Below are 16,769 nucleotides of genomic sequence, written 5' to 3' on the forward strand. Positions count from 1 at the left end.
GGGGCGAGGCGGAGAGGGGGGCGGCCGAGCGGGTGACGGCGCTGGAGGCCGAGGCGGCGGAGCGGGTACGTGCCACGACCGAGGGACGCGACGCGCTGGCGGCCGAGCTGGCGGCCCTCCGCCCGGAGGTGGAGCGCCTGCGCGGCGAGCTGGCGGCCGCCACCGCCGCGGCGGCCGCGGAGGCCGAGGCCGCCAAGCAGCGGCTGGGGGCGGGCGAGGCCGCGCGGCTGGACGCGGAGCGCCGCGCCGCCGGCCAGGCGGCCGACTTGATGTCGCGCCTGAACAACGCGCTGGCGCAGCGCAACGCGGCGCGCGAGGAGGCGCTGATGGTGGAGGCGCGCCTCAAGTCGGTGCTGGAGGAAGAAGGGCGCGGCGTCCGCAGCGCCAGCGGCGCGCTCGCCGTCGCCGTGCCAGGCGGCACGCCCGTGAACCTCGGGCCGGGGCCAGAGGCCACGCTGGGAACCGCTCCCACGCGTGCCGCGCCGGCCGAGGAGGGCGGCGTGTTCGACCGCGTGCGGCGCTACATGACCTCGCCCAGCCGAGAGCCGGGCACGCCGGCCACGCCGGGCAGCGTCCGCGGCGGGTACGGCGCCGAGACCCCGGGGGAGGGGCTGTCGGAGATGGATCGGCGCCAGCGGGAGCTGTACGCCAAGCAGCAGCAGCTGCTGCGGGAGCAGCGCTCCGCGGACCAGGACCGCCTCCTCGGCTGCCTCGCGGGTGAGCGAGGGGGGGAAGAGGGGTTTGGGGGGATGCGCCTGGTTGAGTATGGGGGAGGCAGGTGGGCTTTGGATGGAGGAAGACTTTGAGGAGTGGGGTGAGGCACGGAAGGGAGGCCGGTCTGCTGCGTTCTCTGCATCTCAGACACCCCTTCCCAAGATGCACCCAAACCCCGCCTGGTGCAGAGAACCTGGGGTACCAGCGCGGCCGGCCGGTGGCGGCGGTGCTGGTCTTCCGCTGCTGCCTGCAGTGGAAGACCTTCCAGGCCGACCGGACACCCCTCTTCGACCGCATCATCGCCACCATGGGGTCCCAGGTGGGGGCCGGTGGGGACCGAGGGTCAGCTGGGCATTCACTATATCCACTGCGCAGGACTCTCCACACACCACCCAGCAGCCGAACCCTCCCATCCTCCCTCGCTCTCCTCCACAGGTGGAGGCGCACCAGGAGGACAACGCCGTGCTGTCCTACTGGCTCAGCAACACGGTCACCCTGCTCTACCTCCTGCAGCGCAACATCAAGCCCGCCAGCGGCGGCAGCTACACGCAGCGCCTCAGGTCCCAGAGCCAGAGTGTCACCAGGTGTGTGTGTAGGGGGTTGGGTGTCGCCTGTGAGGGGGGGCTGAGGAGGTGGTACACCTGATCTCTGCTCCTCTGCAGGGAGGGTTCCCTGGAGCAGCAGGAGCCACCTGTAGAACCTCCATGGGCATCCTGTGCATGCTCAGGCGACGGCGAGAGGGATTGGGCGGGTGGAACGTGGTACAGGGCTCGCCGGCCTCGCAATCCGGCCCCTTCGAGCTCATCTCCTGCTTGCGCCGCGGCAAGCCCTTGAGAAACTGCCCCTTCATGCTGTCAGTTCTCCGTTCCTCATGCAGGGGCCTGTTTGGAGGCACCAGCAAGACCGCCGGGTTTGGGTCCTTCTTCAGCCGCGCCGGGTACGGTGGCTCTCCCGGCGGGGAGGCCTCCATCCACGGCGGGGCTGCCGGCGGCTTGCGCCAGGTGGGAGGGCAGGGGTTGTGCCGGTGGTGTTTGGCAGTGGGTCGGAGCGGGGTGCTCGGCTGGGGTCTCGGCCCGTCGTCGTGGTCCGTCGCACACATCCAGCGCAGACCGTACCCATGCGCGTCGGGGCAGGGCCGTGGGTACCTGCCCATGCGCTCCCCTGGATGATCATCGATTCCTGAAGAGCTGCCTCCGAGGTACTGCTGCCATGCCACCTTTGACCACAGGTGGAGGCCAAGTACCCTGCCCTGCTGTTCAAGCAGCAGCTGGACGCGTTTGTGCAGAAGATCTTCCCCTCCCTGCGCGACAACATCAAGAAGGACATCATGCCTCACCTGGCGGCCTGCATCCACGCCCCCCGCAGCGGCGTGGGGCGGACCTCCCGCCCCGGCCGGGGGTCCAGCCACGGCGTGGAGGCGCCACCCGCCCGCTCGCCCCTGGGTATGTCACGATCTTGTTCTCAAAGGTTTTGTTTTTTTGGGGGGGGGGGGGCCCTGGGCAGAGAAAGGGGCTGTTGGATTTACAGGATCATGGCTGAGGCAATGCCAGCAGGAATGCCGGGACCCTGCCTGATGTCTGGAGCCGCGTCCATACTGGGCGTACGAGAGACCATGCAGGACTCGGCCAGCCGACGACCACTGCTCCCCCTCCCTGCGTGCAAGTGTGTGTGGCCTGGGTGGCACTTTCCCCCCACCCAGCTCCTCTGCCTGCACCCGGCCGCTCACCACCTCCCTCCCGCCCACCACCACTCTCCCGCTCACCACTTCTCTCCCGCTCACCACTTCTCTCCCGCTCACCACGCCGCCCACCCTAAACCTCCTCTCCCCTCCCAAAACACACGCCGCGCGTCTGACAGGGGTGACGCGCTCCTCCACAGGGCAAGACGCGGGGTCGGCGCACTGGGCGGCCATCCTGGGCGTGCTGGAGTCGGCGCTGGGCACGCTGCGCGACCACCACGTCCCCGCCTTCCTGGTGCGCAAGCTGTACGAGCAGCTCTTTTCCTTCATCAACGTCCAGCTGTTCAACCAGCTGCTCCTGCGCCGCGAATGCTGCTCCTTCTCCAACGGCGAGTACGTCAAGACGGGGCTGGCCGAGGTGGAGATCTGGGCCGGCAGCGCCGGGCGCACCTGGGTGGGCGAGGGCTGGGAGGCCCTGGCCCACATCCGCCAGGCCGTCACCTTCCTGGTCATCCACCAGAAGCACAAGAAGAGCCTGCAGGAGATCACCACCGACCTCTGCCCCGTGCTGACGGTGCAGCAGCTGTACCGCATCAGCACCATGTACTGGGACGACAGGTGGGTGCGGCGGGGGGGGCGAATGGACACCGTGAGTGGGGGCGGATGTCAGGGTGAAAGGGAGGGTGTGATGAGCAGAGGGCCGCTGGTCTCCACATCAACACTCCAAGGTCTGCCCCCACGCTCTGCCGACGCCCGATCCCGGGTTTCCCCCCCGTTCCTCCCACAGGTATGGCACCGAGACCGTGAGCCATGAGGTGCTGAGCAGGATGAAGGCGCTGATGGTGGAGTCGGCCGCCTCGGCCGCCTCCCACTCGTTCCTCCTGGACGAGGACTCGGCCCTGCCCTTCACCCAGGACGACGTGGCGGCCTTCATGGACGACAAGGTGCGCAGGGGGCTTGTTGAGGAGGCGCAGGGGGGCAGATGGGGGTGAGGAGAGGAGGGCAGGCCCTGCAGCCTCTGTTTGGTCGCTGGGATCTTAACATTGAAGGAACGCATGGTGACCACTGATCCCTACCCCTTGACCAACTCGAAATCCTCTAACCCAACTTTCACCGCCAGGACTTGCTGGGGGAGATGGGCATCCCGGCCGCCCTGCGTGATCAACCCAGCTTTGCGTTCCTGAACAAACGACTGGAACTGGCGCTGCAGAGTGCGGCGTAGGCTTGCCTGCACCGAGACGGTATTCCCAGAATTGCGATTTGCGACCCCTGCCTGTAACAGCAGATCAGGAGCGGCCAAGAGTGGGGGGAGGGAAATGAGTGTTCGAATGGGTGAGAGGGCTGTCTAGGCTGCGGCAGGGAGGAATGCCACCGCGGGGGAACGGATCAGGCGACACTGGTCGTCCACAATGTGGAAATCAAGCCTGTATGCCTATCGTCTGCCGTACGACTGCAAGCCAAGCCCGTCCGCGCGGCTGATATTGTGCCGCTGCCATCACGACCCCTTTCCCCATCTGGATGCTCGTACTCCGCCAGCTTTGCGAGCATGAAAGGAGCCTGGGCGGTTACAGGGTGCTGACAAGCATGAGTTTTTGGGCGGTTTCGGTCACCAGGTCCCAGGGGACGTTGTCGTCCAGCACGAGCCAGTCCTCCTCGGCATCGAGGAAGACCAGGTGGGGGGTGGGCTCCAGGTCCGTCCCCGGGTTGGCGTCGCGGAGGGCCGCCCAACACTCGGCCAGGCTGCCCACCCCCGCCAGCGACAGCGGCCTGAGGGCCTGGGGCTGCGCCGTGGGCGTCGGCTGCAGGTCTACCGGGAGCGGGACGGGGCGCGTGCCCACCGCCCGCACCCCGAGAGGGGAGGGGCCCGTGGCCGACGCCGGGGCGGCTTCCATGGCGGGGGCGCGATGGGCTTCCGCGGTCGACGGTGCCTGGGCTAGGGAGGTGGCGGCCGGGGATAGGCTGCTGCCCGCGCTCAGGGCGTCGAGCCGGTCGCCCACACCGCGCTTGGCGTGCCTGGGCTGCGCCGGCGCCCCGGCCGCCGCCGCGGCGGGAGGGGTTCCCTCGCGTCCAGGGCCCCTCTTCACGGCCTTCCCCACCGACCCGGTTCTTAGCGCGGGGGTCCCTCGGCCGCCTGCCATCGCGCCACTCCCAGGTCTTGGCCCGGGCTGGCCGGCGCCTGGGCGCTGGCGGGACCGAGGGGAGGTGGGCAGCCCGTCGTCGCCGTCTGGGGGTTCCCGGTCCCGCGCCTTCAGACATGAGGCTCGCGCCCTGCTTCGCACGAGGTGCAGGGTCTGGCACCTAGGACACATCGCATGTATTTGTCAAAGAAGTCAGCCCCACACCCCACTCGCCGCCCAAAGCGCACAACTCGGGTTCCCACCCACCTGTCGGAGGCCGGCAAGTCGGGGGGCACGCCGGTGCTGAGCGCTCTGCCGCTGGTGGTGGGTTCCAGCTGAGGTTGGGAGCTGGAGGCTGGCGAATGCTTTGCAGTCACTCTCCCACTCTCTGCATGTCGTGGCGAGAGGGCAGGATCTAGTGCAGGACAGGGACGCAGGATGATGACCCGTTGACATGAGCCATGCAGGTCCAGGAGGTCTACTATGATCTCGCGCATCCCAAGCACCTTGTGCTGGCGTCTCGCTGGCAACGCTGGTGGCAGCCCTGAGTTTCGCATCGCTCTCGTCTTGAAATTGTTGTAAGAGGCGCTGCTTGAAAACCTTCAAATGCGCCATGTCTCCGACTGCAAGTCAGGTTTGAACACTCGGGCTTCGGCCCACGTCTGTCGAGTTGTGAAGCCTACAGCTGCATGGCATCATCGAGATTGGAAGAGAGGGTTGGGATTGTGTGGACGGTGCAACCGCACGAGGGTACGACGTTTTCCCACATCGAGTGCGCCTGTCAGCATCCAATTACAAGGATCGTCGCGGAGCACGTTTCGAGCGGGAATCGCGCCCTGGGATGTTGAGGTTCTGTCAGGAGCCCACCCTCGACACACCCCACACAGCCCCCCCTTTCAGAGGACCTATTAGACCAAGGTAGACGCCTTCAGGGCGTCGACAGCTCACCCTCCAGCCTTGCTGCCCACGGGACGGGAAGGGGGGGGGCGAGACGACGACTCGCACTGAACCCTCATGACCGGCCTCGAACTGCTTGAGTTTTGCTCCTTAGCGTATATTGTCTGTAGTAGAGGCCATGTACGCCGGCCCGGGTCTCCCTAAATCCCTGAGCGATATGGAGCTGAACCTGATCGACGAAGCTGCCAAGCAGAGCGGAGAGGGCGAGACAGCGAGCTCCCTGGGGGATACTGGAATCGATGCTCAACATCTGCGATCCGGCCTGCCCGCAAGGGACGACTGGGCGGAGGCTGGTCCTTCGCAGCCTGTGAGTCGCGCTGGTGACGTAGGACGCGAGCACCCAGCCCTGCATACACCGTGCTTCCCGTCCCTGCTCCCGTGCTCAGGTTCGTCCACACTGCCCGCGCACAGCAGGTCCCTCAAGGGAGATTCAGGCGACTATTTCGCTGGGGCACACGCTCGGGCGGGGACGCCACGGGTGTTGCCGGGACAGACTTTGACCTAAAGGACCACTCCCCTGCATCTGCCGACGATGACGACAATGCCCGTCTCATCAAGTCCAGGGCCCCTGGAATGCTCTCAGATGATGAGGTGAGCACGCTGGTGGGGCACAGGGCATGCGATCGTCCAGGGTCTCTAGGGTCGCAGGATTTGGGATGGCTTTGGAGCATTTGCAATCTAGCTGAAAGGGCTTTCTTTCTGGATTGCGCAGTGCCCAAGTGGTCAACTTTGTGCCCCTGCTTTCTTAACCATCAACAGCCGCTAGAAGGAGCAGGGGCCGGCCTGCCAGAGGGACTGGCTGCCCCTCGGGGCTTCCGGCACTATGCCTTAGGCGTTCTCCGTTTCCTCCTTGTGAACTGGTACAAATTTGTCATCCTCGGCCTCATCATTGCTCTCATCGTGTTGACAGCTGTCAAGGTGCAGTGGACGGCGGGATTTGGGGGAGAGTGATGGATGCATCATGTGCTGAGACAAGCATTCGTGGTGATTTTAGGAGGATGCCTTGTTCTATGCTCAATTTTGCAAGCTCATGACCTGTGCAAGAGGATTCAAATGCCCTCCGCCAACGCAAGCCGCAGGGCTTCTCCATTTTTGGCGACCTCCTGCGCTGGTTCCAGTCCAGGAACAACTGGGGGGGGTGGGGCATCTTCCTGGGCATGTACACCGCCCTGGTCGCCGTCTTCCTCCCAGGCGTCGTTTTCATCATGGGCGCTGGCTTTGTATTTGGGTGAGCTGGGCAGGGGGAAAGTGGTGGGGTGGCTCGGTAGGGAACCTGGCAAGTCTTGCAGGAAAACAAAGCTGGGCCATGCCACACGCTTCGGTGTCAGTGTCTTTGGCCCCCCTTGTGTGAAGCTCGATGCCTTTGCGATGGCAGCCTGGTAGAACCCGCACCATCAACCTCAACCCTGTCAACCCACCCCAATACATGCAGTTTCTGGAAGGGTCTGCTGGCAGTGTGGATCGGCGGCGCCATCGGCCAGGCGCTCGCCTTCCTCCTGGCGCGCTACCTGCTGCGGGACTGGGTGGAGGCGACGCTGCGCGGACGGTGGCGCAAGTGGGAGGTGCTGGACCGCGCCATCGAGCACGACGGCTGGAAGTTGGTGCTCATCATGCGCATGTCCCCCATCATCCCCTACAACCTGCTCAACATCGCCATGGCCACCACCAGCATGCCCTTCTGGCAGGTGCGGCAGAAAGAAGGGGGGTGTTGTGGTGGGTGGGGGACCCCCGGGGGGGAAGGGGGGAAGGGATATGGTCGAGCAGGACAATCGACAAACCATACCTGCATGACACCTCACCAACCCCAGCCAGCGATCAGCCTTTAACACGCCAGCCACACCAATCCACACCACCCCGCCCCTCTCCCCCTCCACCCAGTTCACGCTGGTGTCGGCGGTGGGCATCATCTTCGAGTGCGGCATTTTCTGCTACATCGGCAGCGTGGCCAGCAGCATCACCTCCATCGTCTCCGGCGACGCCAAGGGCAGCGCGGTGGAGTGGGTGCTGCTGGGCCTGAGCCTGGTCATGTGCGTCTTCGGCGCGGTGTTCGTGTCCTACAGCATCAAGTCTGCGGTGCGCCGCGCCGACGAGCACGCGGCCGCCAGCCAGCACGGCGCGGGCCCTGGCGCAGGGGCCGGCGCGGCGGGGCGCACTGCCTCCGGCTCACGCCTGGAGCTCGACTCGCCGCCCGGCCGGCGGCTGTCGGGCAGCCTGACCCTGCGCAGCCCCTCGCCCCTGCACGACGCGGGGCGCTGGGATGTGGAGCTGGGCGCCAGCCCGCGCGTGCCATCGGCGCACGCCTTTGAGCTGGGGGCGGTGGGGCCCTCCGGCTCCGGCGACCTGCCCCCCGTCTCCGCGCCGGGGGGCAGGCCTGCGCCCGCGCGCCTGCAGCTGCCCGGCCCACAGGCCTCATTCACGCTGCGCCGGGACGCCAAGGCGAAGGCCAGCCCCATCCCGCCACCCGCCGCCGGCGACGACTCCGACGACGGCCCGCCCGCGCCGTTCGACCGGCGGGCGGGCCGGGTCGAGGGCGCCGCACCCGCCGCGGCCGATGTCGAGCTGCAGCTGGGTGGCAGCCTGGCCAAGCAGCGCCGGCCCTCGGTGGGGGCGGGGGAGGACTGACATGTACCATTCCTGTCGTACGGCAGGGCAATCCTGCTTGATTGTCTGCCGAGGCCTTGTAACCATACCGTGTCTAGAGGCAGAGGGTGATGTCCGACCGAGCTGTCTTTGCGCTGGAATCGGGGTAGCTGCTGCGTAGCTGCCCATGGTTAATACTAATCCCGCACACGGGTGTCGGCATGGACAAATGTGACGCGACCCACCACCGCTGAACAGACAAACCATTTTCAGCTTCCCATAACACCGCCTCTAGTCATAATGAGCGCATTCATGCTGACATCCATCAATGGGTAGGCCCGGGTGCGTGCCCCTGCAATGGGGTTGCTTCGTCAGGATGTGCGGAGTTTGGATGCCAGCGGGACCCACCTTGGCGCCCCCAATGACCCTAGACTCCCGACCATGTGTAGGTATGTGCTGCCAAAGGTCAGCATGTGCTCCGCCTTGAGATGCGATAGCTGCCCGCAGCTCAATCGGAACAGCCGGGCAAGCTGGTGGGGCCGGGGGCGCACCCATGGCCAGGCAGTCACAAAGGCAAGCTGGTGTAAGAGCACACGCGGGACGCCAAATGATGACCAGCACGTCTTAATCAGCAGCACGTTCACAATCTCCACGAGACCGATTCACAGGTGCCTGCCAGTGACCCGGACCGTCTGCCCTTCCCTGATTTCTCTGTTCCTGGGGAGGCCGAGCCTGCAAAGCCCTCCACTCAGCCACCGGAGCCCGACAACCCCATGCCCGAGGTGCCACCCAACCACCCCAAAAAGGTGCCAATGCGACAGACCGTAGAACAGTAGCTGACGGGGGATCATGCTCACTGCTTTCTGGTTGTCCCCATCCGCGTGCAACAGCGATCACCCTTTCCGCCATTCCAAAAATTCAGGAGGAGCCTGCGCAGCCCACTGAGACGCCAGAGCCTGAGACGCCTAGCCAGCCCAAGCGACCCCCGCTTGAGGTGATCGTGGTTGAAGCTGCAGTAGCTTGCCTCCCTGCGGCTGGCATGTCTGCGTCAGATCGCCTGGGTCAAGAATGGGAACCACCGCCCAGTGCATTGCAAGCTGGGCTCTCCATGCAGTAGGTCCTGCGTATGCACGGCCTTCCCTGCTGGCGTGCAGTGTTCACTCATCCCACTTCCTTTCGAGCCCTTGCCCACAGCCTTCCTCCCCCTCCACCCCTACAAAACAGGTCCCCCATCCGCAGCCGCCACCTGACTTCCCCGGCACCCGGCCGCCAAGCGAGATGCCGACCCCGCCACCCATGGAGGCCCCCGCCCCGCCCCGCACCCCTGAGCTCCAACCCGGCCAGGGCGCGCCCCCAGAGATCTCCTTCCCCGTCTGAGGATGCTAGCCTTCTGGATGCAGCAGTGCACTCTCGTGGTCATCCTAATCGAGCTGTTGATACCTGAGTGATTCCTGTGATGCTTGGCAGGAACGCGCTAGCTTCTCTCCCTCACCCTCAACCCCCGATGCCTGCCTCACCCTGCACCATCTTGCCCCCTCCCTGTCAACAGCTCATCTGCCCTGTGAATCGAACTCTGCCACCCAGTGTGCTGCAGTGCAACGATCCACACTCTGCACGTCCCCACACACCGCCATGGCGTGGTGACAGCCACGTCGCTGCGATGGCTGGAGACTCGCACGCGCCGCGTGGGCAGGGCCACGCACCTCCGGGCCCAGGGCGCTCATGGTGCATCCGCGCCGACGCTGGCCACCTCCTCGCCGCCCCTCCCGGCCGGCAGGGCCACAGAGACGCTGGCCTCCGAGGTGGTGCTGGTGTCCTGCTCCACGTCCGTCATGCCGCTGGCATCCGAGGCCAGCGGCTCCAGCTCCTCGTCCGAGTCAGGCACGCCCAGGTCGTAGTACGGGTGGGCCTGTGCGGTACAGGGAACACATCAGGAAAGGTCGGGCTGGCGCGGACCGGAATGGTTCCCGTGAGGGGGTGGTCGACCTGATTCCAGCCCTCCCTGCTCCTTCCAACATGCACTTGGCATGGAAACAGCGCAGGCAACCCGACACCTCTTCCCCCTGGCCCACGAAACCCTTTCACTCTGGTACCCATCCCCTGAGCCCACCATCGGGCGCGGGCGAACCGCCTCGAACTGCAAGAAAGTGGGAGCCGCGTAGTCTGGCGCAGTGAGCACCGCCAGTGCCGCTTTGTTGTTGTACCGCGCGTGCGACTCGGGCATGAACTGCGGGTAGTCCGGGGCGCTGAAGACCGTCATGAGCCGCCCAGCGGGGGTGTCGTGGTCCAGGGTGTAGCCCTCCGTCATCGGCGACAGGTCCTCCCGCCCCTCACGGGCATCGGGGCCCTCGTGGCTCCTCAGGATCAGCCTCAGCCCGTTTTCCTCCAGGAACCTCTGTGGATGCGCAGGGTGGGGGGGGTGGGGTGTCGAGGTGCTGCAGGTATGTGCGTGTCGGCTCTCAACACGCCCCAGTGCCATGCTTCACCACCTCACCCCTCCCCCACGCCCCACCCCCACGCTTCATCACCAGGCCTCGCCTGCGTCACGTCTGGCCCAAACACCATGCCGATGTTGCGCGTGGTGTTGAACTGGAATCCGGGGTCCAACAGGGGGTCGGACCACAGGACGTCGGTGGCCAGCCGCGCAGCGCCCGTGCCGTTGGGGTCCATGCCGCCCTTGTGAGCCGCCCTGAGATCCTCCAGGGAACCCAGTTCCAGCGCGTTGATTTCTGCGGCAGATGGGGGCGGGGTTTAGTGTTTTGGATGTTGGGAGACTGCCCTGGGGTTGGGATGCAAACACGGAAATCTCCCGCAGTGGGGGGAGGTAATGTGAAAAAGATTGCAGAGTGTAGCTCTTTGAACGAGGAAGAAACTTCTGTCAGCCCCAACCCGTCCGTTAGGAACCACACATGCCTCCTCTCCACAACAGCAGCACTGGAAATTCCACCCACTGCGTCGCTTCTGCCGAGCCCGGTTGGGCGGGTTGGGCTTCCGGAAGAGGCCGCCGTGGAGGATGAGCGTCGTTTTCGCCACGCGGGCGGCCAGGGGTAGCACCGAGAAGACGCGCTTGCAACCGCCATACACCTCCTGCGCGGGTGATGAGGGCAGTTTGGTGCAGAGGAGTCAATTGATGTTACAGAATAAGGAGCAAGGCCATGAGGTGGCCGTTCCCAACAATGTCTAACCTCATAACCAGACCGCCAAGGTTGCGTCTCCTGACCTTGAGCGGGCCTGACAGGGCTCAACAAGCACACATTTCACCCCAGCAGCAACACTTTCAAGAAGCTGAGGAGCCTTTGCTGCGCGAAAAAGTCGTCTTGAACAAGAAAGCAGCACACTTAAGGCTGCCTCTCACCTTCCACTTCCCTCGGCCCAGCTTGGCAACCAGCTCGCCTTTGAAGCCGTACACCATGGTGCAGAGGGCTGTCTCGTGGTTCCCTCGCAACAGATGCACATGCTGCGGTGCTGCCAGCTTCCATGCCAGGAGGAGGAGCAGGGTTTCTAGGCCCCAGGAACCCCTGTCTACAAAGTCACCGTTGAAGATGAAGAGTGATGCTGGTGATGGGTACCCAGCAACCTTGAATCTGTGGCAATGGATTGTTGAGAACGGGCCAAGTGAAGAGAATACGTGATCACATGCGCTGATGCAAACTCTACTGTGCACCTTCCACCCCCTGTGGCACTCCTGGGGCTGAGCCCCATTCTCCACCGACCAGCACCCACATGTGGCAGACGTCGTGGAATTGGCCATGAGTGTCTCCCACCACAGTGACAGAGGCTCCTTGGGGGTCAACCTGTGCAGGGCCAATACAGTGACAATGATGAAGTCTCGACCTTGTATTTCCTGGCATCTGATCAAGAGCATTTGCGCCCGCTCACCTCGAGGAGCGTGGGTTCTGCTCGCAGGGTGCACTCTGCTTGTGTGAGTATGGAGAGGAGCAGGTCGCTGGAAACCGCCCCCGTCAGGGACCTAGGCGGCTGCCTCGAGAGGTCCAGTAAAACCCGTTCAAGTTCCCGCACCCATTCTTGCGTGATAGTAGGAGGAAGCGAAAAGGGCTGAGGGTCACCCATGGGTCTGATAAGTGGAGACGGTTTTGGGAATCAAACACTGCAGGCGACAGAACCAGGCATTACAACGCAATTCCAGGAGCTACATGATGTTTTAGTCGGTCTATGTCTCGCAGAGGGAAGGCTATGTCACACCCTGCGATCAGCTGATTTTGAAGGGACGTGCCCGAGGCGGGAAGGCGCCACTACGCGTGGTAGGTCTCGGCGAGCTGGAAGGCGGGACCCCGGCAGCAGAGGCAAGCCCAAGAGGCCTGCGAGGTGGAGCAGGAGGCATGCACACCCTTGCGCGGCCCCCCTGCTCGGTCCCGCATTGCCGCTGTACACACCCTCTGGACCAGGCCCAGACCCCCCGTCTCCCTCGGGCGCGAGATGTTCTAGGAGTGGGCACGCTGCTCGGGGAGGGTTAGGACCGCGCAGGTCCACGTGCCAACATGGACATCAATAACACCAAATACGAGCTGGTGGGATCGGGGCCCGGGGGCGCGGTGTCTGGTTGGAGGTCCATTCCTTCTGGGTGTGCAGATACCTCGGTCGTGTACCCGAGTCCCTGCCGTACACCCCTCCAGATCAAGGACATAGGATCCGGTAACTTTGGCGTGGCCAAGCTGATGCGAGAAAGGTCTACAGGGGAGCTGATCGCGATCAAGTTTATTGAAAGAGGCGAGAAGGTGAGCCGGGCGTGCCGGGATTTCGGGCAGGTATCACCGGCGTGTGATCGGCGGGGCGTCCTCATCCCCGGCATCCCCTGGCCTCCATGCACATCACAGATCGACAGGAATGTGGAGCGGGAGATCATCAACCACAGGGAGCTGTCCGGTCATCCCAACATCATCCGCTTTCGGGAGGTGTGCACGGGCGGGATCGGTGCCCCCAGACAGCCGCATAGCCTGACCCCCCTGGGAAGACCGACCTGCTCAAAGGCGCGGCAGAGGCACCACCATCCACCCCTGCCCCACTGCACTCCTCCATCTTCGGGCGCGCCCCCTCGCCATCACCGCAGGTGTTTGTGACGTCCACCCACCTTGGCATCGCCATGGAGTATGCGGCGGGGGGGGAACTCTTCGAGCGCATCGTGGCCGCGGGGCGGTTCAAGGAGGACGAGGCACGGTACTTCTTCCAGCAGCTCATCTCCGGGGTCTCCTGGTGTCACAAATGGGTGCGGGAACGGGCTGCCAAGGGTGGTGTTAGGCATGCTGCTTGAGACAGGGGCATGCTGTGCCCTTCCCTCGAAATGATCCCTTGGGTATCTTGGCGGGGGAACGATCGAGCTCTCGAGGCAGGATTGCCTTGCTCACCAGGGGCGGGGTCCTTCCAAGACTCTGAACGGCACAATCCTCCTCCAAACGGGTGCTCCTTCCGGTGCCCATGTCCTCTGCTGAAGATTCCCCCAAATGTCCCTGGTCACAATTATGACTTGGCGGCTGGGGCCGCACTCTGCGTCAGACCTCTCACCCCTCACCCGCTCCTTCCATGCCAGGGCGTATGCCACCGCGACCTGAAGCTGGAGAACACCCTGCTGGATGGCCGACAAGCCCCGCGCCTGAAGATCTGCGACTTTGGGTACAGCAAGGTGCGGGGGGGGGACTCTCGCCCTTCACGGGACGCAGTACTTACAGATGCAGAGTGGCGCAGCCTGGTCTGAATGCTTCTGTCACACCATCCTTGACATTGCAATGACCCCATCTGGGAGATGCCTGCACATACCATCCCCAGGATTCTCAAGCCCGGCCCCTCCCTGTCCCATTCCCCACACCTACAACCGTTCTCCCCCATTCCCCTCCCTCCCCTCCCCCAGTCTGCGCTGCTGGACTCCCAGCCCAAGTCCACGGTGGGCACACCGGCCTACATCGCGCCAGAGGTCCTGTCCCGCCAGAACTACGATGGCGAGGCGGCGGACGTGTGGAGCTGTGGTGTGACCCTCTATGTCATGCTGGTAGGCGCCTACCCCTTTGAGGACGCGGCCGACCCGCGCAACTTCCGCAAGACCATTCAGCGCATCATGAGCGTGCGATACACCTTTCCCGCCAACATCCGGCTCAGTCGCGAGTGCGCGGACCTGCTTCAGCGCATCTTCGTGGCCAACCCCGCGCAGCGCATCCGCATCCGCCAGATCAAGGCGCACCCCTGGTTCCTGCGCAACCTGCCAGAGGAGCTGCGGGACGGCGGCGTGGCCAGCACGGAGGCCGCGCCCCGCCCCTCCCAGACGGTGGAGGAGATCAAGAAGATCGTGAATTTGGCGCGGGAGAAGAGCCCAGTCCTGGTGGTGAGCGGTGGGAGGGTTGTATGGTTTGGACGTTTGTGCTGTTGCGGCGTGGTGTAGCCACGGGTGCGTCGGGAGGGGTGGGGCCACCCCACCACCAGGGCTGTGCTGAGGACTCCCTGGCCATCATGCAGCATGGATTGACATGAGGCCCGGTCCCCCTCCCCCCTTAACACACACGTATCCACCCCATACGCCCATCGCAACAATCCGCAGGCACCGGTACGAGGGTTTAACGAGGAGGACTACATGGATGGCGACCTGATTGATAACGAGGAGCTGGTGGAGTGAGAACAATGCATGTAAACAGGCCGATGCATTACCATCAGGAGACTGCTCTTCCACGCGTGCCGGGCTGCGAGGTGTCTGCTCTGCCCGGCCGCCTGCCCTGCCTGCCCAAACCTGGTGGCTGCTGGCAGCCACAGCCGTGGGAAGTGTGGGCGAGGTCTCGTGTTGCCCTCCCCCCCTTCCTCCCTCTGAAATCGTGGAAACTCTATCAGTCTCAGGCTGTCCCCTGCATGGCCCCAGCATCCCTGCGAAGGAGGTCCCGAATATGAGGGGGCCAGTTGAAAAGGACTGGGCGTCCAAGTGTCAGCCAGCAAAGGGTTGCGCTTCTCAGGGAAAGATATGTAAACCTCACAGCCATCCATGCATGTTCGGGCCGATAAAGCACTCGCAAAGACTGCTCGAATCTGCTCTCAACCCTATCTGGCTTCAAAGTTACAGCGATTGATCTTCCTATGAGTGGGAATGGCACAGCCTTTCGGCGGGCTGTGAAGACCTCACCTCTGTCTTCAGACATGATCGACGAAGATAGACTCAGACAACTCATGATGCAGATTCTTCGATGGTGTCGTGAGGTAGGGTAAGGGGGCTACTCCCCTCTTGGCCTTCTTGCTGTTGACTGGGACTCTCAAAGAAGTTGCTGTGAGCCCATGCCGGCTTGCAGGCTCAACCCCAAGCTTCAGGCCTTTTTGACGAGGAGGGGACCGACGTTGTCACCTGACTCCTTGTTATACTTGACATGGCTCCCGTCGCAGAGTGGGAAGGTGCCCGAACGCCAGCAGCGACAGTAAGAGGTCTGATGGGCATTTTGGGAAGAAGTGGAATGTGGGTATCTATAGGAGTGGTTTGTGATGTTAAAGGGCACAGTCAACCATCCCATCATGTCGGGCTGGGCAAGGCCATCAGCACTGAAACCCATGCAGCACAACATGAAATGAATGACTTCAAGCTCATACCTGAGGCTTTTCGAGGTCGCTGGGGGACACGGTGTCCACCACCTTGGCTTCATCCTTCAGGGGGAGGGCGAGGGCCGGCATTTGGAGTGGCTGGAGGACGAGTGGAGGTCGACGACGCCAGACCATACCCATGCCCCACCAAGATCGTCGTGAACCACAACGCCAACCTTCTTGATGCTGGGATTGACGAGCGTTTGCTGGGCACTGACCCGAACGGCCCTCCTCGGTGCCACCACCCTGGGCCCCAGCATGTGTGGCCCGGCACCCTTGCATAGGTTCATGTTTGACAGCTGCGCTACTGGCACCATGGTCATGCGTACGTGCAGAAACTAGGCCACTAAAGGAGTGTAAAAACGTCGACAGAGCGAGTGGCTTGCGGATTTGTGGGGCCCTCGTCGGGGATCCATTCCGATCACGACGGACCCTGCCCCTCCGGAGGGGCGATGGGATGCTGGGCGGTAGCCAGGCCACCTTGCCTGCCCCTCCAGCCCCGCACCCGCCCTCCACACTCATGCGGCCGGCCGGCCGCGCCGGCAGCCCAGCCTCTATACGCTGCCCTCCTCCTCGCTCTCCTGCTGCTGGCTGCCCAGCATGCTGTTGAACATGGCCGCCAGGACGCGCATGGAGTCCTCCCGCGCCGGAAGGTCCGCAACCCCCCTCCCCCCCCGCCGCTTGGCCGCCTGCGTCTCCTGCGCGGCGCGGGAGGGCGGTGTGTACGCCGCCAGCACCGCCTCAAAGTGCCGCAGCGACAAGGGTGCCGGCGACGATCTGTACGTCGTGAGGAAGGGGGAGTTTGCAGGTTGGAATGGCAGGGGTGGAGGACGGCACATACGGCAGCACCTGGGTCATACGGTCGTAACACCCACCGGTGCGCCGCAACCGCTGCGAAGCCATGGCCGCACAGATTCAGGAGGCCCCCCTTCCTCCTGCCCCTGCGCCGCCGGTGTCCCCCATCCACTCCAGACCCCCACCCCCCCATTCTTGCTGTCTCACTGCGTGGGCGCGGCGTCGTGGAAGGGGATGGCAGCGGCCATGCTGCACAGCTCCGTCAGGTCCGAACCGCTGTACCCCTCAGTCCTCTCCGCCAGCGCGCGCAGCGCGCTGCCCCCCGTCGGCGCCGCGGTGCCGTTGGCGGCGCCTGGATTGCTCGCGCC

At 64.3% G+C, this 16,769-nt stretch overlaps 6 protein-coding genes across 6 annotated transcripts in view; 3 read left to right on the forward strand and 3 right to left on the reverse strand.

Moving 5' to 3' along the window:
* Window positions 1-3,614, forward strand: part of F751_5894 (Unconventional myosin-Va) — a gene marked incomplete at both ends in the record, with an annotated part of 9,621 nt that extends 6,007 nt beyond the window's left edge. The window contains 9 exons of the mRNA XM_011401716.1: window positions 9-128; window positions 300-717; window positions 903-1,033; window positions 1,150-1,298; window positions 1,592-1,715; window positions 1,943-2,156; window positions 2,572-3,010; window positions 3,180-3,336; window positions 3,513-3,614. Coding sequence (XP_011400018.1) covers window positions 9-128; window positions 300-717; window positions 903-1,033; window positions 1,150-1,298; window positions 1,592-1,715; window positions 1,943-2,156; window positions 2,572-3,010; window positions 3,180-3,336; window positions 3,513-3,614 — 1,854 coding nt within the window. The remainder of the gene's footprint in view (window positions 1-8; window positions 129-299; window positions 718-902; window positions 1,034-1,149; window positions 1,299-1,591; window positions 1,716-1,942; window positions 2,157-2,571; window positions 3,011-3,179; window positions 3,337-3,512) is intronic.
* Window positions 3,615-3,957: 343 nt separating this feature from the next.
* Window positions 3,958-4,284, reverse strand: F751_5895 (hypothetical protein; the record flags this gene model as incomplete). Its single annotated transcript, XM_011401717.1, has 1 exon — window positions 3,958-4,284. The coding sequence occupies one exon, from the start codon at window positions 4,282-4,284 to the stop codon at window positions 3,958-3,960; it is 327 nt and encodes a 108-aa protein (XP_011400019.1).
* A 1,339-nt stretch (window positions 4,285-5,623) lies between these two features.
* On the forward strand, window positions 5,624-8,088 carry F751_5896 (TVP38/TMEM64 family membrane protein; the record flags this gene model as incomplete). Its single annotated transcript, XM_011401718.1, has 8 exons — window positions 5,624-5,773; window positions 5,881-6,057; window positions 6,226-6,384; window positions 6,546-6,694; window positions 6,899-7,151; window positions 7,345-7,539; window positions 7,642-7,782; window positions 8,026-8,088. 8 exons carry the CDS (start codon window positions 5,624-5,626, stop codon window positions 8,086-8,088), a joined length of 1,287 nt encoding a protein of 428 aa, XP_011400020.1.
* Window positions 8,089-9,766: 1,678 nt separating this feature from the next.
* On the reverse strand, window positions 9,767-11,458 carry F751_5897 (Serine/threonine-protein phosphatase 7; the record flags this gene model as incomplete). Its single annotated transcript, XM_011401719.1, has 5 exons — window positions 9,767-9,955; window positions 10,157-10,441; window positions 10,594-10,775; window positions 10,998-11,133; window positions 11,402-11,458. The coding sequence occupies 5 exons, from the start codon at window positions 11,456-11,458 to the stop codon at window positions 9,767-9,769; spliced, it is 849 nt and encodes a 282-aa protein (XP_011400021.1).
* A 1,087-nt stretch (window positions 11,459-12,545) lies between these two features.
* On the forward strand, window positions 12,546-14,665 carry F751_5898 (Serine/threonine-protein kinase SRK2A; the record flags this gene model as incomplete). The annotated part of the gene is made up of 7 exons (XM_011401720.1): window positions 12,546-12,599; window positions 12,681-12,782; window positions 12,882-12,959; window positions 13,115-13,270; window positions 13,592-13,684; window positions 13,910-14,377; window positions 14,591-14,665. The coding sequence occupies 7 exons, from the start codon at window positions 12,546-12,548 to the stop codon at window positions 14,663-14,665; spliced, it is 1,026 nt and encodes a 341-aa protein (XP_011400022.1).
* A 1,495-nt stretch (window positions 14,666-16,160) lies between these two features.
* The window catches only part of F751_5899 (NAD(P) transhydrogenase, mitochondrial), a gene marked incomplete at both ends in the record, with an annotated part of 9,956 nt that continues 9,347 nt past the window's right edge, over window positions 16,161-16,769 (reverse strand). Inside the window, 2 exons of the mRNA XM_011401721.1 lie at window positions 16,161-16,383; window positions 16,609-16,753. Coding sequence (XP_011400023.1) covers window positions 16,161-16,383; window positions 16,609-16,753 — 368 coding nt within the window. The remainder of the gene's footprint in view (window positions 16,384-16,608; window positions 16,754-16,769) is intronic.

This window comes from Auxenochlorella protothecoides (genome assembly GCF_000733215.1).
Source record: "Auxenochlorella protothecoides strain 0710 unplaced genomic scaffold scaffold72, whole genome shotgun sequence".
NCBI classification, from domain to species: Eukaryota; Viridiplantae; Chlorophyta; class Trebouxiophyceae; order Chlorellales; family Chlorellaceae; genus Auxenochlorella; species Auxenochlorella protothecoides.